This window comes from Mastigoproctus giganteus, chromosome 7 (assembly GCF_048544385.1).
Source record: "Mastigoproctus giganteus isolate SK-2022 chromosome 7, ASM4854438v1, whole genome shotgun sequence".
Taxonomy (NCBI): domain Eukaryota; kingdom Metazoa; phylum Arthropoda; class Arachnida; order Uropygi; family Thelyphonidae; genus Mastigoproctus; species Mastigoproctus giganteus.
In genome coordinates this window covers 186,580,237-186,603,081 of record NC_143581.1, presented here as the reverse complement: position 1 = coordinate 186,603,081, position 22,845 = coordinate 186,580,237, and the positions used below count along the sequence as shown (strand labels likewise).

General features: G+C 37.1%; 1 protein-coding gene across 1 annotated transcript in view; it reads left to right on the top strand.

Moving 5' to 3' along the window:
* The window catches only part of LOC150083405 (lysosomal dipeptide transporter MFSD1-like), a 98,339-nt gene that overhangs the window by 32,580 nt on the left and 42,914 nt on the right, over positions 1 to 22,845 (top strand). Inside the window, exons 4-5 of the mRNA XM_090377248.1 lie at positions 2,092 to 2,147; positions 14,185 to 14,328. Of these exons, the coding sequence (XP_090233374.1) occupies positions 2,092 to 2,147; positions 14,185 to 14,328 (200 nt within the window). The remainder of the gene's footprint in view (positions 1 to 2,091; positions 2,148 to 14,184; positions 14,329 to 22,845) is intronic.

The following is a 22,845-nucleotide window of genomic DNA, read 5'->3' as shown; positions in this document are numbered from 1 at the left end:
ACTGGAGGACTGAAGATAAACAACCTTTGTTATGCAGATGATACTGTCCTAATTTTTAATTCTAAGGATCATCTTAAAGAAACTCCGAGGAGAGTATGTGAAGCAAGTAAGAAAAAAGGATTGCTTCTGAATGTGTGTTGATTGATTGATTGATTATTTGGTTTTTAGGAGCATTAGCAACTAAGGCCATATTGCTCCGGGATATGCGGTGGTCATTTCCTGACCTTTCCACATCCTCCGTATTTGGTGGCTCACGGGCTCGAACCCCGGTCTAATCAAGAAGCGTGTGTTTCGCACTGCTGCTCCTTCCCACCTGGCTACGGAGGCGCCTCTGAATGTGTGTAAAACTAAAATTATGGTGAATGGTGATAATCTTGATTCCAGTAAAGTGAAGGTTAATGGGCAAGGTATCGAAGAAGTTGATGAATTTGATTACTTAGGGTTAAAAATAAATAAAAATAGTGACTGCTCTAACGATGTAAAGAGACAACACACAATTGCTAAAATGTTGGTCGCTGATCTGATAAAATTATGAAGAAATCATAATCTGCCCCTATAGACGAAACTGAGAATCATTGATTTGTTAATTTTTCCAGTTGCCACTTATGGATGTGAAGGATGGAATCTGAAAAGAGTTGATAGGAAGAAAATTGAGGCTTTTGAAATGTGGTGTTACAAGAGAATACTGCGTATTTCTTATTTGGATCGAAGAACAAATAAGTGGGTATTGAATAAAATTGGCAGGCTTTCATAGCATCAACACAAGAAAACTCAAGTTTTTTGGTCATATAGTAAGAAGGGAAAACTTTTCGTTGAAGAATATAATGGAAGGAAAAACCGAGGGGAAGAGGTGCAGAGGAAGACCTGCAACTAGGTGGAAGGATGTGATCAGTGAATTTCTGGGCATGACACTGCAATGCTGCTCGTATAGCACACAATCGATGCAGTTGGAGGAATTTGTTGGTGGCCACAACCGCTCAGGGAGCTATGTGATTGGAAGAAGACAAGGCCATGGTTAGGCTGCATCTTTAGCACTGTATGCAGTTCTGGAGGCCTCACTTTAGGAAGGATATAGATCTACTGGAATGGGTGCAGAGAAGGGTTACCAGATTGGTGAAGGGAATAAAAAAATGCTCTTACCAAGAAAGGCTTCAGTTCTGCGAATAGCAGTGTCTTGAGACTAGGCACCTGTGGGGAGATCTGATTGAGGTGTTTAAGGCTTTGAATGGTTTAACTAAGCTATATGTTGATGGTAGTCTTGCTCAAAATGTAAATTCAGGAAATAATGACAGTCATTTCCTGAATTGACATTTTTTTCTTTGTCATTTCCCAAATATCAATTCAATGCTCATACTTTTTGATTTCACCTTGTATATATAAGAGGAATGTTTGTTATCTATGATATATTAGTTAGTTTAATTAATCTGAGAGTTGTGAAAAAATGTGATTACAGCTAAGCTTCCAAACCTCTGAATAAAAGTTTTGTTGGCTGGCAAACATTTTTTTATAATATAATTTCAAAATTAAGAGAACACAACACAACACTAAAAGAGAAATTCTGTCATAACCACTCAAAAGCTAAAGTCTTTTTGTGTCAGCATATTAAGTTTGAGTGTCTTCATGTTCACTGCCAGTAAACCAGTCTTAAATTTTAAGTAAGTTACACTGAAATTTTAAATTGGTGATGCATTTTCCTGCAATTCTCAGACTAATTGAGCAAATTAGCATATAATACAGTAGGTAGAAAACATCCTCTCATAATAATGTCCCACCTCATTTTCAGCCCTTTTACACCGGCTGAACATGCCATTCAAACGTTTCCATTATGGCTTCATGGTTTTAAACCTTTAGCAATTTTTTAATCAATTTTAATAAACTGTTGTGAAAGTATAAATTTACTGAAAGGGAATGATAATTTTAAAATCTTTTAGATATTTTAAGTGTGATTATCACCTTTTGATTTTAGTTTCTTTATATGACAAACCATATGGATTGAGAGGTGAATCTCAATATAGATATGCTGCTTATGCATTGAATTAATTTAGACTTAAGACACTTGCCATAAATTTTATATTTTATTTTAACCTTAAGGAATGCTGTAGTGGTCATTGGAGCTGGATTTTTAATTGATAAACTTGGAAATCGAGGTTTGTATTATTTATGTGAATTTTTTCCTCATTATTGTGGTATTCTATTAGTTTTTAATACACTTTAATTATGAATTTCTCTATACAACTGAAATCAAGTTAAAGCTGGAAACTGGCAACTAAAAAACAGCAAAGCATAGTCTCCATGATTTCTGTAAACATATAAATTTTTCCCTTTTCTTATCCTTCAGAGATTATCATTTGAGATTTTCTATCCATTCTGTTATTAAAGTTTTAATTTATTATTTTTTAATAGAATAAATGGAATTAATAAGAGCTGTGCTTCACTGTCTATAATTAACAATATATTTATTAAATTTATAAAACTAAAACTTAAATAACAAATAAAGAATTTAGGACATAATCATATATGACGATCTCTTTTTAGCATTAGCATTAGTAGAGGCATTTGATGCAAGAAAGCAAGCTTATGCAGCATCAGCCAAAAAAAAAAAAAAAAAACCACTTCCACTTCACCCCTCTGTTCGTTCAAAATACCTGTCCAGCTGAGCCTTAAACTTATTTAGGCTATCAACCTCCACCACAAGGGATAGAAGTCTGTTCCACCAACCAACCACCCGCTGGCTAAAGGCAAATTTCCGCACGTCTATCCTACATCTGTCTTTCCTCAATTTGAATTTATGCCCTCTCAGGTGATTATTCTGAGCAAGAGGCAGTATCCATCAGCATTGAGCATGCTCAAACCATTCAAGGCTTTGTACACCTCTATCAGATCACCTCGCCCGTGCCTAGTCTCCAGACACTGTAATTTGCAAAACTTAAGCCTTTCTTCGTAAGAGCAACCCTTTGTTCCATTCACTAATCTTGTTGCCCTTCTCTGTACTCGTTCCAGCAGCTCTACATCCTTCTTGAAATGAGGCCTCCAGACCTGTATACAGTACTCTAGGTGTGGCCTGACCATTGCCTTATACAATGGAATAATCACCTCCTTATCCCTGCTGGAAAAATTCCTGTATATCATTGACAATACTCCATGAGCTACTCTTGCAGCCCGTCTGCACTGCTCAGAGAACTTCATATCTGCCTGCACAACCACCCCCAAGTCCCTTTCATTCTCTACCACTGTCAGTGTAGTACCGCAGAGTTGATACGTTGCTCTGGGGTTACTGTTTCCCATATGTAGTACTTTACATTTGTCAATGTTAAACTTCATTTGCCACCTCTCAGCCCATCTGCTCAACCTTTCCAGATCCTGTTGCAGCAGCATAGTGTCAGTAGTGTCCTTGACAACCCTGCCAACCTTTGTATCTTCTGCAAACTTGGACATTAAGCTTGATATACCATCATCAATATCATTTATAAATACAGAAAACAATAATGGACCCAACACTGAGCCCTGAGGGACTCCACTAATAACATTAGTCCACGATGAGCAGTGTCCATTGATTACCACTCTCTGTCTTCTCCCCCTCAACCACCCCTTTATCCATAGCAGCAGTTTGCCTCCAATGTCACACTGCTCCAATTTGTGTAGCAGTCTTCCATGTGCAACAGTATCAAAAGCCTTTCTAAGATCCAAGTATATAATATCAAAGTTATTCCCTTCATCCAGTTCTTTTGTGACTGCATCATAGTATCCAATCAAGTTGGTCAGGCAAGACTTCCCCTTAACAAAACCATACTGTGTCTGAGCTATAACTGAAGTCTTGTCTAAATGATCCTGCAGTGCTTCTTTAACCAGTGCCTCCATTAATTTTCCTGGAACAGAAGTTAAGCTCACAGGTCTATAATTACTTGTGTCAGCCTTTGATCCTCCTTTGTGAATTGGGGTCACATTTGCACATTTCCAGTCTATGGGTACCTCCCCTGAGTCCAAGGAAGCTCTCATAATTATGGCTAAGGGTTTGCTTACTTCCTTTGCTGCCACCTTTAATATAACTGGATAGATCCCATCCACCCCGGGTGCCTTTCTTGTGTTTATCTTCAACAGTTTCTCCTCCACTTTACTCCCAGTTATTTCAAGATTCTGTAGCTTACTGCTAGAGTTGAATACACCTCTGGCATTCCCCTTGCTGAATAACTCCTCATGTGTGAATGTCGATGCAAAATATTCATTTAGTTTGTTAGCTACCTGAGCAGAATCATGAACAGTTGACCCATCAATATCAAGTGGACCAATCTGATTCATCCCCTTCCTTCTAGAGTTTACATAAGTAAAGAACTCTTTGCATCCCTTGCCAAGGATTTCTCGTAATCTGCCTTCGCCTGCCTAACCTCCTTTGTAACTTGGTTGCATATCAACTTGTATCTATCAGAGGCTTCTGTGTCATGTGTTAATTTGTAAGTATCCCATGCATTTTTCTTCTCTGCCATATGCCTCATTAGTTCATCTGACATCCATTTTGGCCTAAACCTTGAGCAATATTTCTTAGTTGGTATGTAAAGCCTAGTAGCTTCCAAGATAAGTTCTTTGAATGCTTCCCATTTTGAATTTGCTGTTGGTAACATCATCAGTTGGACCCACTGTATAGAATTTAAATACTGTCTCAGTCCATCGTAGTCGCCTTTACGGAAGCAATAACCCTTCCCTTTACCCCTAATGGTAGTTACCTCTTTGAGTAAATCCCACTTCAGCACACTGTGATCACTGCCACCTAGTGGTTCATTTATCTGCAGATTCTTAATGCATGAAGAATCACTGCTGATAATCAAATCAAGAGTATTACTCCCTCTAGTTGCCTCCCGAACATGCTGATGTAGAAAACAATCATCCAATAAATCCACAAAAGCCCTGCTAGTGCGTGAGTAACCAGCCCCCAAATTCCAGTCAATATCTGGGAAATTAAAATCTCCCATTATAAGACTCTCTGATTTACTGGCCCACTCTATTTCCCTGTACAGTTCCTTATTATACTCATCAGAGTCATTAGGCCTATAGCACACTCCTACTCTCAATTTTGATCTTCCAATGCTTATGTCACACCAAACTGACTCAACACTGCACTGTCCAGCGATGTCGACTGGCTTCACTTCCTTGGTTTTTATGTGTTTCTTAACTAATAGCATAACCCCTCCCCCCTTCCTATCCTGTCTATCCTTTCTGTAGACGTTGTACTCCCCAAATTGCAGTTCTGCATCCCTTATATCTGTGTGACACCACGTCTCTGATATCCCAACAATATCTGCCTTTGATGTTTTGAGCAATACCTCAAATTCATCAAATTTATTTACTAAACTCCTAGCATTGGTGTACACGCAAGTATACCTGCACCTGTTTCTATTCTTAGCTACCCTAACACAACCCATGTGTTTACTTGTACCGCAATGGCTCCCAGCAGTCTCTGAAATACCATGCATCTTGTTTTTCAGGCTTCTGCTCATTCTAATAGAAGCAGTGCAAGAATCTCTTTCACCTCTGCCAGTGGCTACTGTCAATCTATTGGTCTTTGTCTCCCCCCAAGCTAGCAGTTTTCCGACCCACCTAACACTGCCTCGATAGCATCAGCAAATATTCTTGCACCCTTTCTATTTAAGTGTATCCCATCACTGTAGAAGCAATCTCTCCTGTTAACAAGTACAGTCCAGGCTGAAAAAAAGTCTACCCCTTGAGCCTTGCACAATCTTTCCAGGGCCGAATTGATCGACAAGGCTCTCATCATATACTCCCTCCTATCGTGTCTGGGCAGAATTGCAGACACTTTCAAATTCAACCCTAATTCACGGCTTTTGTTCAGCAGTGACCTGTACTTGTTAAGTAATTCTGCCGGTCTCCTTTGAGATCTCTTCAATCTCTTCTTTGAGATTGACTGTGGTAAGTAAACTGAGAAAATGAAAAGCTACTGCTTTACATGCCTCATACAGTCCTCTGTTTAAGCTTCACAAGTACAACTTTGATACTTGGTGATCCAGATAGTATTTTTGTTTGGGTTGAATGTTCTGGAGGGTGTGGTTCAAGTTTGACGTAGCCTGAAAAATAATGAGATATGAATCAGTGGGTGGGAGATTGTCAGTTTAGCTGCCTGTGTCGACTCCCCTTGCAGCTAGGCTGGCATATCTCCACAGGTTCCTAGGTTATAACTGGAAGGAGTAAACTGTCCTGTAAGGAGGAAGACTTCCTGTCTTCCTCCTTAATTTTCATTCCAGAAATTACTTTTTAAATTTTAAGAAGGCATCATCTGAACTTTATGTTCATTATAAAACTTTGGAATGCTATATATAAAATGCATCATTCCAATTATTAGCAGTTATTAATAATTGGAAATATTGGTTAAATGCTATGCTGAACAAGATAAGTTTTTTGTTTTGTTGTTTTTATAACAGATCAAATTCATGTTTGTTACTCTGTTGTACATCAGCAAAATGTTTCTTTTGAAATTAATCATTACCACATACATTTAATTTTTACATCTAATGCATCTGCTTTTTTAATTTTTTAGGGGGGGGGGGGATTAGATAGCTATTTTATCTGAAATTGTTTATTCTTTATTGCAAATCGGAAAAATATTTCTTGTAGAGTTAGTGTAATCATCACATATTTAAAATTTCTTGAAATTTAGTTTATTTGAAAGACATCATCCTTTATTGAGAATAAATTGGGACTGAATATTGAACTTACTGAAACAAATCTTGTAACTACAGACAAAATATAAAATAAATCTCCTTGGCAGAATAGAAATAAAATATACAGATATTTTATTGTACATTTTTTATACACACACACACACACACACACACACACACACACACACACACACACACACACACACACACACACACACACATACATGTGCAACAACAGACCAATGTAGAACATGAATGTTTAAAAAAAAAAAAGGTGAAAGAGAGAAAGAAAGAAAAGCTATACCCTGAATCTGCTGTAGAAGGAGTCACTGAACAAAATCACTCAGCCTGCTAAACAAATATTTAAGGCATTACAGATATCATTTATAGAGAAAGAGAGAGAGGTCCTGCCTTTCAGTATGGAATCCTATTTCGATAGATGACTGTTGGACAGTCATCTATCGAAAGCAGTTGCCGGCTGTATTGGAGTAAATGTAAACAGAAGACCACTTTGAAGGAAACCATGAACTCTTCCTCCAGGATATTAAAATCCTTAATAATAATGCAGGGTACAACTATGGGTACTCCGATTTGACAAACATGCAGATACTTGGTGGATCAGACATGCTGCTCCTTCATTATCTGGGGCGCCTCCGTAGCCAGGTGGGAAGGAGCAGCAGTGCATAGCACACGCTTCTTGATTAGACCGGGGTTCGAGCCCGTCACCACCAAATACGGAGGATGCGGAAAGGTCAGGGAATGACCACCGCATATCCCGGAGCAATATGGCCTTAGTTGCTAATGCTCCTAAAAACCAAACAACAAACAAACAACCTTCATTATCTCAATTCTTTTTCCTCTTGTAGCACTTTTACTAGCTGGATCATGCTCTCCCATTTCTAGACATCTTAGTTCAGCTGTTTAGTGACCTCAGTATATCGAAAACCAATGCACCAAGGACAGTTCATTAATTATAAGTTGGCACAGTTCACAATTATAAGTCAGCGTATGCCCTAGAACATCTGCATAGCACAGCATGAGCTATACTTGGTGGATCAGACATGCTGCTCCTTCATTATCTCAATTCTTTTTCCTCTTGTAGCACTTTTACTAGCTGGATCATGCTCTCCCATTTCTAGGCATCTTAGTTCAGCTGTTTAGTGACCTCAGTATATCGAAAACCAATGCACCAAGGACAGCTCATTAATTATAAGTTGGCACAGTTCACAATTATAAGTCGGCGTATGCCCTAGAACATCTGCATAGCACAGCATGAGCATTATTTAGTCATTTTTTAGGTTAGTCGAAATCTGTTTGAAGTGGATGGTCCAGTAAAGTCTGAAACACACGAATCTTCATTATATTCTTTACTGCTTCCTTTATCCATTGATTTTAAGGGATCTGGTATTGGCAGGCTTTATTGCAGGTGATAGGTCAGGATATTTGATGATGTAGTTGTGCGATTCTCACCACACCATAGGAACAGCAAAAGACATACTTCTAATGTTTCCAGTTAGCCTCATTCTCAGATTTGTGGTGCACATACAGCACATATGTGGAACCCAAGTTTTGTCCTCATGTCTTGCAACCAAAGTGCAAAGAATATATACTTTTATCAATACTGTAGATTTTCTTCCCCTGTATTTTGTTGTAAACTGTCTATACATGTAGCATAAATTGTCATGGTAATTCAGACACTTCCTCTGCTTAAAAAATTTAAGCAGAGGAATGGATATACAAATAAATGGTACATATACTACAACTGTCTTTCTGTTATTGAAAGAAAGAGAGAGAAAAATGGGATGCAGACAGACTGAATATGTTAACCTTCCCCAACATTACTGCCATCTGTGAGCACATGCAAACATTATCTGCAGATAATACAACAGCTCCGTGTCATATCTACTACCCTAAATCGTAGTAAGGTGCATATTATGGGTAAACACAAAAACCTGTATACGTAGAAACTGTGACATATGCAAAATTTTAAGAATCATTTTCAAATTCTGCACATAAAATTGAATTCAAAACAGCTGATATATTAGTGGTGGCAAAAATCATGTTAGCCTTGAGTGTTGTTTCCTCACTTTCATTTTTCTTTCCTTTTTTTTAAGGCCCACACACAGCAAGGAGAAAAAAGACTACTTCCCCATTTTTCTTGTTATTTCTATCTTTATACCTTCTTGTTGTTCCATTCAAAATACTGGTAGTTCTTGACTTTTCGAGTTAATTTGTTCCTAGTGTGCGCTCGTAAAGCAGGAATTTATTTCCCATAGACAAAGTTAAAAATAGGGGTTACGTTCTCAACGATGAAATTAGTTCATGTTCAAAAAATGAAAACGTAGCCTGTAAATTCAAGCAAATTATAATAATTATTTACAACTTACAAATGTTAAAGAATGTTTTTTCTTCATCATTATCAACTAAATTCAACTTGTTGATCACTGATTATTGGCTCGGCACTCGTTGGTTTGTTGCACAAGGAGTCGTCTTCTTCAGAAATGTTTCAAGAGGTGTTTGTTTCCAAGATAATCTTCTCTTTTAATTATAAATTTCACGATTGCACGCATAAGCACTTTTTAACAGCACACGCAATTTGCGTGGAGTAACAAGTTTACGAAGCTTAAAAAAAAGGAATGAAGAGAAGATTCTGAAAATTTATTTATGTTTTATATACGATTGAAGATTTCAGTAAAGGGGAAACACATTTCACCATAATAACGTAAAAAACCACAATTCCAGCTATTGGTATTTTCGCAAATGCAAGAAGATCAAGTTTACTACCCGTTTATAATTTCTTGCAATAACAGAAAAGCCCAATAAACTGGAAAGTGCAAATTGTTTTTATTGTTTTATGGTCATGACCTCCAGAAATGTGCTTTAGAAAAATATCATAAAGGCGTTTAAAATTGATTCTTATAATGGAACATATGATAACGATGAAAGTGTAGTGCATTTTGATTTGAATTGGTAACTAATACAATTTACAAACCATGCTCACGACCTTTTATATGGCCTTAAGGTCACAAGCGTGACCTTAATTAAAAATGACAATTTAGAGAGATAAATAGCTTAGTTATACAGCAAAAATTTCAACTTCCGAGATCTTGAAACGAATTACCAAAAAACAATGTGTTATTGGGTTCACATTATGATATTTTCATGATACGATGGTGTCTCTGGAACTGATTAATATCGTAAAGCGGGGTACACTGTATTGTATAGCTACGCACATGGTTTAGAATGCGGTATTTATGAATGTTTAACATTCATTTTTTGCAATTAATGTTCATATTTTCGATTTTGTTGATACTTGATACTTGGGGAAAAAAACTCGTAAACCCGGGAACTCGTAAAGCGAAAACTGCCTGTACACACACACACACACAATGCACAAAAGGACAGGGTCAATAAGTAATGCATAATTACTATGCTTGAATAAATAAAGAAGAGGGAAATTTATGATGTACACTTGTACTACCAATTACCCATTAACACCTAATATCATTTTTCTGGTGTTTTTAGATCTGAAGGTATGGATCGACAAAGTGACAGCCATTTCCAGCAACAGTGTGTGATGGATTCCTGTTCAAATTGGATGTGATTAGTCAGCCACATCTATCCATCAAAAGCTCCTGGCAGTCTAAGGAGACCAGACAGTTGATCAAAGTAATGTCCATTGGTAGCTCCAACCGTTTTTATTAGTTTTAGGAAGATTGTTTCGACATTAAGGACAAACCAAGAGCCAGCAGGCCACAAACAGTGTGTTACAAACAGTGAACACGAAGAAGAACTCATTTAACTGCTCATTCAAAATGGCAGGTGCATATCCACCAGAAAAGGATGGATGGATGCTGTGAAAATGTCAAAGGGAAGTGTTTTGACCATCATCAGCAGACTGGGGTACAGAAACTGAGAACAGAAAAATCTGTTCTCAGTGGATGCCTAAGCTGCTCACATAAGAGGTGATGGCTGCAAGGAAAGAGCTCTGTGAAGATCTTTTGGAGAGATCTGGTGCTAGCAATCCTGAATGTTTTAAAGGGGTCATCACATGTGATGAAACCTTCCATTTTGAGACCTCATGTAAACAAAAATCCAAAACTTTACAAATCATTGACGAAAGCTATGGCACCTTCTTCTGTGATCAAAATGGCATCATTTTTATTGATGTCTTGAAAAGTGGGACAAGCATCAACAAAGAAAGATGTTCTTGTCCTTGGAAAAGCTTAATCGAGCTCTGAGAGCCAAAAGATTTGAACTGACTCATTATAAACCATAAGGCTGCATGCAGTATAGATGACACTGTCAAAGATTGCTCAACTGGGGTGCAGCATAATGCCTTACCTATTGTGTGTGTGTGTGTGTGTGTGTGTGTGTGTGTGTGTGTGTGTGTGTGTGTGTGTGTGTGTGTGTGTGTGTGTGTGTGTGTGTGTGTGTGATAGACTAAAGACTTATCTGCATAGTAAGGAGTTTGAGAGTGACGTGGAACTCATTTCTGTCATTAAACATCAGCCTCCTGATTTTTACCAAATGCATTCACTGCCTGGAAAGAATGCTGGAGAAAATGCAGCAAATGTGGTGGTTCTTATATTGAATGGTATTTTTACAAAGTTTGATAGATTATATTTTATGTATATGAAGTATGGTTACAATGTCTCAGAGATAATAAAGATGTTACAGCTTATTGTGCATTACTTATTGATCTGCCTTTGTACATATGTGCCTTGTCTTCACCGTGTGTGTCCATCTGTTTCTCCATCCATCCATCTGTCTCTATGTAACAGAGCAACTCCCAATGTACAGATTTTCATGAAATTGTATATTTGAGCCTTTCAAATTTAATTAAAATCAGACCAATAGAAATCCAGAAATTAATATTAGATAAATGAGAGCTTACATATGCTCAACTTTTCCTACGTTCTATTAATATTTTGGAAATAAACAAGGAGTTACCTTTTATTCGGTGCGTAGGATTTCTTCTTTCTCAAAACTCCTTATACGAATAAATTACGAAATAATAATGACAATATTAATGAAGTTTTACAAACTTTTTATAATATGCACATTAAGTTAAAATTTACTCTAGAAACAGAACAAAAGAAACAGTCTATAAATTTTCTAAACTTTACACTTATGAGGGAGGGCAGAAATATTAATTTCAGTATTTATCATAAGCCCACGAATACGGGGATGTTCTTACACTATAGTAGCTATCACCCATACTCATATAAAAGGTTAATCGTTCTAAACCAGTTCTTAAATGCATTCAAATATTCTTCCACACAATGTGCCCTACAGATAGAAATGGATGAACTGACAAATAAGTTCTTAAATAAAGAATACCCGATTACCTCTATCAACAGCATTAAATTAGAAGCGGAAGACAAAATAATCAATAAGAGACATAATGACAGGATTAGTAAAAAATATTTTACTTCAATACCATATGTTGAACACTGGTACAGGCAAATTATTAACCTCTTCAAAGGTACTGAAATGCAAATAGTAGCACATGACCTTGTCTACCACATTTCTTGCAAGGATTGTGATTTGTCTTACATTGGATCCACAAGATGTATTTTAAATTTGAGAGTTAGGCAACATGAAGCATCAGTTCGTGCATCATGTGCAAACGCATCGAAACTAGCATTCCATGTGATAAATGAAGACCATACATTCCTGTTTAATGAAGCCAAAATTTTAAGTATTCAACATAATTATACAAAATTATTGATTGCCAAGACTTTAGAAATGAAAATACAAAAAAACTCTATCAACATTCGTCGACCATTTCTCATATCTGAGGCGCCTCTGTAGCCAGGTGGGAAGGAGCAGCAGTGCGTAGCACACTCTTCTTGATTAGACCAGGGTTCGAGCCTGTCACCACCAAATACGGAGGATGCGGAAAGGTCAGGGAATGACCACCGCATTTCCCGGAGCAATATGGCCTTAGTTGCTAATGCTCCTAAAAAAAAAAAAAAAAAAAAAATCTCATATCTGATTCGTGGACTTTTGAACACATGCGTACCAAAGACTAATCTCCTATTTATAAGATTCCCAACATACCCCTGTTTCGTTAATTTCATTCTACCCTGTGAACATGACAATAGTCAAAGTCTTAGTCCGCTTAAGGGTGGAATCTTTTAGTTATTTTGTCTCAGTATTTTAATAGTAATTTATTGATATTCCTGTGAGGAATTTTTAACTGCATGGTTTTATGGTACTTTCATCTTATTTTAATAGCATTTTATTCGTATTGTAATTTTGCATTTATGACAAAATGTCTTCCTTCACTAAAGGTTGCATGGGGGTTTAATATTTCTGGGGTCGAGGTGGGGTTCTCCACTGTGATCCTGGGGTATTGGTCCGTGTGTCAATAGTGAGGAACACATTATGAGTTTTAAACTATTTTAAATTATGTAAATTTGTTTTAAGCATCATTTCGTAATTTATTCATATAAGGAGTTTTGGGAAAGAAGAAATCCTATGCACTGAATAAAAGGTAACTGCTTGTTTATTTCCAAGAAATTAATATATATATATATATATATATCTTTTTTTCCATATGAATTGTATGGAAAAAAGAAATTCATAGATTAAAGTAGTTTTTAATGGAGTATTGTTAGCTTTAGACAGTCCGTGCATGCTTCGCTTGTATTATTATTTAAGACTCACTAGTGTGGTGTCACTTGTGAAGGTATACATATATACAGAGAGAGGAAAGAGACTTAAAAGTATGTGGGATTGAATAATAAATATTATACAACAGAGTTGTGTGCTAATTTTAGAGAACATAAAACTACAGAGATTTATTAAATTCTAAAAAGTTCTAATCTTAATAAATAATTGATAAGGAGATAACTATATTTACTTTTCACTTTGATTCATCACAGAAAAATAAAAAATTCACTAAATTTAAGAAGAAAAAATCGAATGTGCTGAAATGTTATGCACTGCATAAATTAACGACCTATTATACACACTTATCTGGAATGCATTTCAGAATAAATATAAGTCTTTTTAATAGTTCCCCAATATTTTGTTCTTTTTATTTTTAATATTTCCATAATTGAGACTTATGCAAATATCCAGTGAGTTACTTATATTAAAGAAGTTTTGCTGTTTTATCTAAATTATGACAGTAATACAGTAACAATTTATTTTCCTTTTCTTGAATTTAGCCAGTTACTTTATATTGTGTGAATATTGTTTCATTTAGTTTATTGGTACAGAAAGGATAAAATTATTACTTTTTTTTTGAATCCATCAAAGTATCTAAATTAAAGTGGCTATATTTCCGAATGAATTCCATTTTAGAACTAAGTTTTGGGTGTTGAGACCATTACTGGTACTTAATCATGCTTGAATGGAGAGAACAAACTGAAACAGCTAGTAACTAAATGAATCTTTGTTTTTAAATACATTTTTATAAATTTTGAGTAGCTTCTCATATTCTTTGCTTCTTTTATTTTTAATTTATGCAAGTGTGTAGTTATTTTATTTTTTTGCTTGTTAGTTGGGGTGTTCCTTTTTTCATCATTATGTGTGTGTGGATCAGCAGTTTTTGCACTAGGAGCTCATTTTCGAGGTGAAGCAGCATTATTGCCACTTATGCTCACTGGACGTCTTCTGTTTGGTGCTGGAAATGGTTCTCTCACTAGTAAGTATGTGTATGTAACTGTAATATTATGTTTCGATAAAAAATTATATATATATATATATATACAGCAGACTCTCAATTTACCAGGATCGGATTAACTGGGACACTTCAAGATTCCAAATTAAAGAGAAAAAAAAATTAACCAGAAATCATAAAATTCAAGTAATAACTAGAATAGGTATAAATAGATATTTTGCAAGTTGTAAATAAGCGACAAGAAGCGGTGTTATAAGTCGTCATTGGGAGATTAGTGTACCTATTATCTTGCAAACCCCGCTGTCTTCACGCCCGCCTCTCAAAAAAAAAAAAAAGAGAGAGAGAGAGAGAGAGACCAAATGTTTAGTTTGTTTTAGTGCATCGCTTCGATTGTTGTTCCGTCGCACTGCAAAAAGACAAATTTTGTTTTGTTATTTATGTCAGGGATGTCAATTTTTTTTTATAGTAAATATATTTTTTTTTGTTTGAAATCACGAATTGCACAGTTGCACAATCACGAATTGCACAAATTGCACAAGTAAATGCAAGAGTTGCGCTTTCAGTTAAACAAAGACTTGAAATTATTCAAAATTTTGAAAACGGTGCATTCGTTAAATCTATAATGAACCATTATAGTGGTGACCAAACCATACGCAACATTGTAAAAAATAAAGTGAAGCGATTTAAAATTGACATCTCAAAAAATAAAGGGAAGCATCGTGTTGGAAACACACGAGTAGTACGTGGTAAGTTTTTTATCCATCACCATATTTTTTACGTCAGTTGCTGAACATTTTTCGATACATTAAGTCCCCAACTTACGCAACTATGAATTTAAGTAAATTTGTTTTCACTCAATTTTTATTTATTTATTTTTTTATTTATTATTTATTTTTTTTTAAGATTGTAAAATTTAAAACAACAAAAAAAAAAAAATAAGCAATCAATAACAATGATCATGGCACGCACAAATTGCACAAGTGAGATCGGAGTAACAAGCAAAAAAATAGGAAAAAAGAGAAGATTCTTACAATTATTTATGTTTTACTTTTTTTATATGACTGAAGATTTCAGTGAAGGGGATACACACTTCACTATAATAACGTAAAAACCAAAAAGAATTCCAGCTATCGGTATCATCGCAAATGCAATAAGATCGAGTTTACTATCCATTTATAATTGATTGCGCTAACAGAAAAGTCCAATAAAATGGAAAGTGCAAATTGTTTTTTGTTGACCTCCAAAAATGTGCTTTAGTAAAATGTGAGCTTGCGCGGGGTGATAATAGTGAGTTTTTGCCTTAACACTGTGAAGTTCTTTTCAGAAAATTTAATTTTGACCGTTATTGTAGTGCCGACTAAGAGAATAAGTGACAATGGTACTAGTACATCTACCAACAAAAGGAAAGCAATCGATTTGGATCAGAAAATTAAACTAATAAGAATGCATGAAAATGGTCAGACATTAACGAGTATCGTGCTGAATTCAGATTTGTCAATAATAATATAGTGGCAATATGTTACTAGTCATTCCCAAGTTATGTAAAACTCGACGAAGTAAGAAGTCCTGGAACATATCTCTTATGTATATCGGGACTTCTATATTTCTGGATTAACCGGGAAATCAATTATCCGGGATTTGTTTTTTACTATCTATCCCGGAAAATCAAGAGTCTATTGTATATATATATTATTATTTTTTTTTAAGTGCCACAGAAAACCTAAAACTTTACTAATAACAACTGTTATAGTGCTTGGAAATCAGTACATAAGAGGTACTGTTAGTGTAAGGGTTGTTCAAATGAAATAGGGACTTTTGGAATAATTCAGATAAGCAATTCAGATGTGCAGGAAATGAAAGACTGCACCTGCAGAACAACAATGCACACTAGGACTGGTATGTAACTATAGGTGTCAAATACTTGACATGAGGTGGAAATAGTAGCCATAATTCACATACCACAAGCAACATGCATACACTCAACCAGATGTGTGCAGTGATACAGTATTTGAGTGGTGCCAAAAACGACCCAAACACGATCAACATTTATCATCATGTGGTAGCCGTGTACCATTTGAAATGTGCGAGTCTTTCAGTGATCTAAGAATGTTACATAAGAATAATAGGTCAAAGAGAATTTGCTACATGCCCATTGGACAGGTTGTGCTAACCTTCTTTCTTGATCAACACCAATCACTTCCGATAGCTGGTTGTTCAATAACAGTTAAATAGTGGGTCAGTTATAGAAGGCCATAAAAGCATAGGAGGCACAAACACATGGCATAGTGTTGGACCATGACAAGGCAAAATGTCACATAGGCCTTGATATTCAAGCTCAGCTGCAGCAATATAGGTGGCAAGTGCTACAGTAACGCTTACAGACATCGCCAATGTAGCTACCACATCACGAGATTCTTGGAGGTGTTCAACATCACTTTAAGTGGGATAAGTAAGTAGAGTTATCGCACATTGATTTCACTAGCAGCCAACAGAGTTGTGTGCTAAGTCTGTCTCTCACCTGGTGACATAATGGGATCAATAGCTCAGTTCTGTGGGTGCTTTCTTTTAATCCAACATGCCTCTCAAGTGTATATTCAAAAAGAATGCTGCTATAAATAATCAGTTTATCTCTCAGCTCTCTTATCTCTCACTTACCCAATTAGCACGGATAACACCATTTTCAGTGTTTATTTTACAGGTAGTTTATTTTTCTGTCTTCCATATCAGCATTCCATTCAGATGAAGACTTCTTGTCAATATGGATTTTAACTCTTAAGAGGTCTTGAATATCTTGTTAATGATTAGCACACATTATCTCTATAAATGTGGATTTCTCTCTTTTCTCCATAGCTAGAAGTTTATTTTGAATTACACTGTTTAAGTGTTACCAGTAATAGCAACCTTACAGTGGATGTGCAAAGAGCACAAGGCCTGCCAAATAGCCATTGTTAGATTTGTCCATTCTGGTGCTGTAGATGCTACCTCAGGTTTTTGTTTATTACAGTAAACATCCATTTTAACAAACTTCAAAAACAATGGATATTTGAAAATGCCTCACTGCTCTTTTACTAAACATACAAAATTATATTGTCAAGACACTAGATTCTTCGGTCCTTGAGGTTGTCACAGACATTCTCTCAGATATGCCAGCCGACCGGGCTAGCCAGGTGGGTAAAGTGCCTGCTTGGCAACCCAAAGGTCGCGGGTTCGAATCCCGCCTTGGGCTTGGATCAAAGTACTGCAAAAAAAAAAAAAACCTTGGGAGGTTCACTATGGCCGCAGAAGCCGATGTGCCAACAACTACCTAAAAAAATAAAATAAAAATAAAATCAGATATGCCAGACAAGTTGTATTTGCTACCTGGCAGTCTAAAAGCTGATGGAACTGATATTCGGGTGACACTCAAGTCAAGTAGATCCAATTTCGGTGAAGTCCGGACGGTCTGTGACAGCCAAATCCTCTGCTTGCAGCTTCACGATGGTGGGACTGTTAGTAATCCTGGGTATAACCTCCATGCACAAGTACATGGCGGGTGCCCACCCAGGTGTGAACCAATGTAAGCAGGGGTTGAGGTGTGGCACCCACATCACATGAGGAATGCTGCCCCTCTATGTTACCAGGCAGTACTAGGTGGTAGATGACTCTCATCAACCAGTGCAATACCACCACTTTGCTTATTGGAGGCTTGAAGTGATGGAACCCATGTTTAGTCTCCAGAGCTAAGTTTCGGTCAACCCTTCCCTATCTCTTCCATCATGCAGTATGATTGATGACTTTTGAGGTTATGATGAACATCGTGGCGAGATCCAATATTCCTTACATTTAGAGAGTACAGCTCTAAAACGGTGTTCACAAGCCGGCCGCTAGTTAGTACACTGGACTGAACCTATTGGTAACTCTCTAGGAGGCTTCTGGATCAGCTAGTGTATAATTTTGCTACCTCTACTCTGCCAGATAGTGACTGGAGGAAGTTTGAGTAGTGTGTATGCGGGGAGAATTGTCGAGGCCACGTTATGTCAAGGATCTGGGTATATTCTTACCATGTATATGCCATATCCAAAAATTTCATTACTTCATACAGCTTGTCCCACCCACTTTTTCTTACTACTGAATACACCATGAATTGTCAAACTAATAGAGCAAGCTTATCTGCAAAAAGATCTAAACCTCCCAAGGACTTCCTAATTCATTTCACAAATATATGTGGTCTCAATTCTAATCTCAACGATGTCCATTTCCACTTGCAGTCTGCCAAACCCCATGTACATTTTCTGACAGAATCTAATTTATCGGTTGATTCAACTACTGCTGATCTCAGATGCTCAAATTATTCACTGTATAATTCCTTTCGCCTCAAAGGTGGTACTTGTGCATATGTCCGTTATGATATTCCCTGTCAGAGAATTGGCAATTTGGAATCTTCTCTCTTTGATCTTCTCTGGCTTAAAATCTCTCTACCTCATTGTGTCAAATTCAACTGTTGTCTCGACCGTTCTTCCAACTCCACTAATCACTTGGAGCTCTTTGACTTCCTTTCTTTGCAACTTGACTTTCTCCAGTCCAACTTTCCTAACAGTGAGGTAATTTTCCTTGGTGATTTTAATGTTCACAACTCCAGCTGGCTTCCTTTTTCTAGTCACACCGACCCAGCTGGTCGAGATGCTGAGGCTTTTGCAATTACTAACGGTTCTTTCTCACAAACAACTCTTCAGATCCCACTCCCCACATTAGAAGACCCCATAGTATGGTAATTTCCTCAGATTATTATCATCACCCAAAAAATGTCAGGGAGATGGGTATTAGGAGGTAATGTTAGAAACCACCCAGTTAAAGTTTTCAGGCTTCTTCAATAGATGTTATCCGAACCTCTAGAGAGGGTATTCAAGAGCTTTTCAGACTGTGAATAAGCTTTAGTTGAGAGTCAGCACAGTGCAACATGACAGTTTCAAGATTCTTCTATTCGTGCCTGATAAGAGCAGTAAAATACAATGATGTTAGCCGACCGGGCTAGCCGAGTGGGTAAAGTACCTGCCTGGGCTTGGATCAAAGTACTGCAAAAACCTTGGGAGGTGCAATATGGCCACAGAAGCCGATGCGCCAACAACTACCAAATCAAAAAAAAAAAAAAAAAAAACAATGATGTTCAGTTCAGTGGTTATATTTTTCTTTAAGATTTTTTATTTCATAGTAAAACAATTTTCATAACATTTTAATAACTTTTGTAACCACATGCCTTCTTTTGAATTTAGACAGCTGTAAGCCCTCATATTTTTTGTTAAATCAAAGTTTTGCCTTACATACAAAGAGTGTCAATAAAGTTCCTGGACTGGTGCAATAAAAAGAGCACAAAGTGAAGGAGCTCAAAATTGACTATATTTTTATTTAAAGTAATTACCACCTGATTGAATGCACTTATTACACCATTCTAAAAATTTCTGTAAGGAGTCAGTGAAGGCATCCAAAGAGATGATGTTCAGTTCAGTGGTTATATTTTTCTTTGCCCTCAACATCCTGAAATTGCTTTCCTTTGAAGCCAATTTTCACCTTGGGAAAGAGGGAGAAGTCCATTGGTGCTAGATCAGGAGAGTATGGTGGATGGTTAATCTGTACTGCCATGTTTCATCAGAAATGTCTTCACAACAAGTGCAGAATGTACAGGGACATTGTCATGCAACAAGAAACAGCTGTCTTTCTCTCGAAATGGCAGTCTCATTCAGGAAATGCACTTAAATAGTCTTTAAAGCACCTATACTTGAAGCACACTGTACTTAGAATGCAGCATTGACTCTCTCCCCTTCAAGTACAGATTCTTTGTGAATCACACCCTGTTTGTCAAAAAACATGATCAGCATCATCTTGATCCTGGACTTCTGTAAACAGAACTTTTTGGGCCTTGGTGATGATCTTGAAGTCTACTGCATGCTGTAATGCTTCATCTCTGGATCATACTGAAACAGTCAACACTCATATCCAGGGACACAGTTGGGGAAATTAGGATTATCTTTACAAGTGCAGTCTCATATTATGGCACTCTCTATTGCTTCTGATCATCTGTGAGGCAAAACTTTTGCACAGACCTTCCTTTTCTATAAATCTTCATGCAGAATTGAATATATCTTCTCCTTACGAAGGGGGATTCAAAAAATCTGTACCCTTACCTAGAAATAATAGCCCTAGAAAGGTGACACTTCACAGGAACTTTAATCCTTTTCTATGTACTCTCCATGTATAGTAACACATTTTTCCCATCTATGGATCGGTTGTTTAATGCCTTGATCATAAAAGTCCGCACTTTTTGCCTTAAACTACGATTCCACTTCATTGATGACTTCCTGAGACGAATCAGAGCGGCGTCTACGCAGTGGTATCTTCATTTTGTGAAACAAGAAGTTTGACAGTGCTAGGTCAGGAGAATAGAGTGGTGCTGCTGTAGTTTGAAGCCACACTGGGGAACAAAGTTAGTAGTGGCAGCAGCCATGTAAGCTGGTGCATTGTCTGACAGAAGACGGACACCTTTGGTTAACATTCCATGCCTTTTCACCTTCAAAGCATCACTTAACTTTTCCAAAATATTTCTGTAGTATTCTCCGGTAAGTGTGGAACCACAAGGTAGGTAATCTGTCAGGATAACCCCTTTTCTGTCCCAAAACACGGACAACATCACCTTCTTCGCAGATGGAGTGGTCTTTGCGTTTTTGGGAGGAGGTGTGCTTCTACTGCTTTGACATGTGTTTAGTCTCTGGATCATACTAGTACACCCAGCATTCGTCTTAATTTTCACTAACTGATCAAAAAAGTTCTCAACATCCATATTACACAAATCCAACAATCTACAAGAACATTGCTTCTGCAAAGGCGTAGCCGACCGGGCTAGCCGAATGGGTAAAGTACCTGCCCGGCAACCCAAAGGTCGTGGGTTCGATTCCCGTCTCGGGCTTGGATCAAAGTACTGCAAAAACCTTGGGAGGTGCAATATGGCCACAGAAGCCAATGCGCCAACAACTACCAAAATCAAAAAAATCAATCAAGCAAAGGCGTCAGCAATCTTGGAACCCATCATGTGGAGACCTTAGACATGTGCAGATGGCCATGTAAAATGCTGTGGGCAGACCCATAACTAATTCCCGCTGCATTTGCGATGAAATTATGAATTTTTGCACGTCCGTCACTCGGCACCAGCTGCTCAACCTTTGAAACCGTCTCACTGTCTGTGGATGTTGATGGCCTTCCTTCTCTTGGCTCGTCAAAGACACTTGTATGACCGCACTGGAACTCCTATTCCCACTTTTTTATGGTATCATAGGATGGACAATTCTACCCATACATAGCTTTCATTTCTTTGTCAATTTCCTGAGCTTTCTTGCCCTGCAAATGCAGGAACTTGACCACTGCTTGATACCCACTTTGTCAACCATAGCTTCCTTCCTCAGGTTCCTGGCCCCACCTCTGGTGTACAATCACCTACAGGAATGAAATTTCACATGTTAGTTATTGAATATGTAGACAACTTATATTAAAAATGGCATCTTCCTACTGATGTTTTATCTAGGTCAGGGTACGAACTTTTTGATACCCCTCATATTCATATCCAACTCATCAGCCATCATTCTGAGGGTCAAATGGCAATCTTTTGTCACAATTTTCCAACACTTTTGGAACTCTGTCCTCATTTCTAGAGGTTGATTGATGACCACATCTTAAGTCATCACGAACATCCTCACATCTATTTTTGAACCACTTATACTAATCAAACTTAATGTTTCATCACCATAAACAGTTTTTAACATTTCACATGTTTCTGTTACAGATTTTCCCAGTTTAAAGCAAAATTTGATATTCATTCATTGCTCCATTGCAAAATTGTGACACAGAATATTAACGTTACTGGTGAAACTGGTTGCTACATACAATCTGTCAGCCTACTGAACAATCTCTGTACCACTATCTGTTGGAGGAAGTTTGAACTACAACATACCACTTCTGTTTATTTTCAACTTATTGAACATGACCACAGTCAAGAAACTTTATTGCCACACTGTATAATTTGAATGAAATCAGTATTTATATATAGTAGTTACTTTATTATTTATATATGTATCAAGCAAAGAGGTATATACACACAGGAATATATACTAAAGAACACTTTTAGTTTTCAGGACCAAACCTGGTTTAATGGTTTAAGCATGCTCAATGCTGATGGGATTCTTCCTCCAGCTCAGAATAATCACCTGAGAGGGCATAAATTCAAATTGAGGAAAGACAGATGTAGGATAGACGTGCGGAAATTTGCCTTTAGCCAGCGGGTGGTTGGTTGGTGGAACAGACTTCCATCCCTTGTGGTGGAGGTTGATAGCCTAAATAAGTTTAAGGCTCAGCTGGACAGGTATTTTGAACGAACGGAGGGGTGAAGTGGAAGTGTTTTTTTTTTTTTTTTTTTTGGCTGATGCTGCATAAGCTTGCTTTCTTGCATCAAATGCCTCTACTAATGCTAATGCTAAAAACCTGAATTTGGGGACCCTGGGAACATGGCTTTTTCTTCTC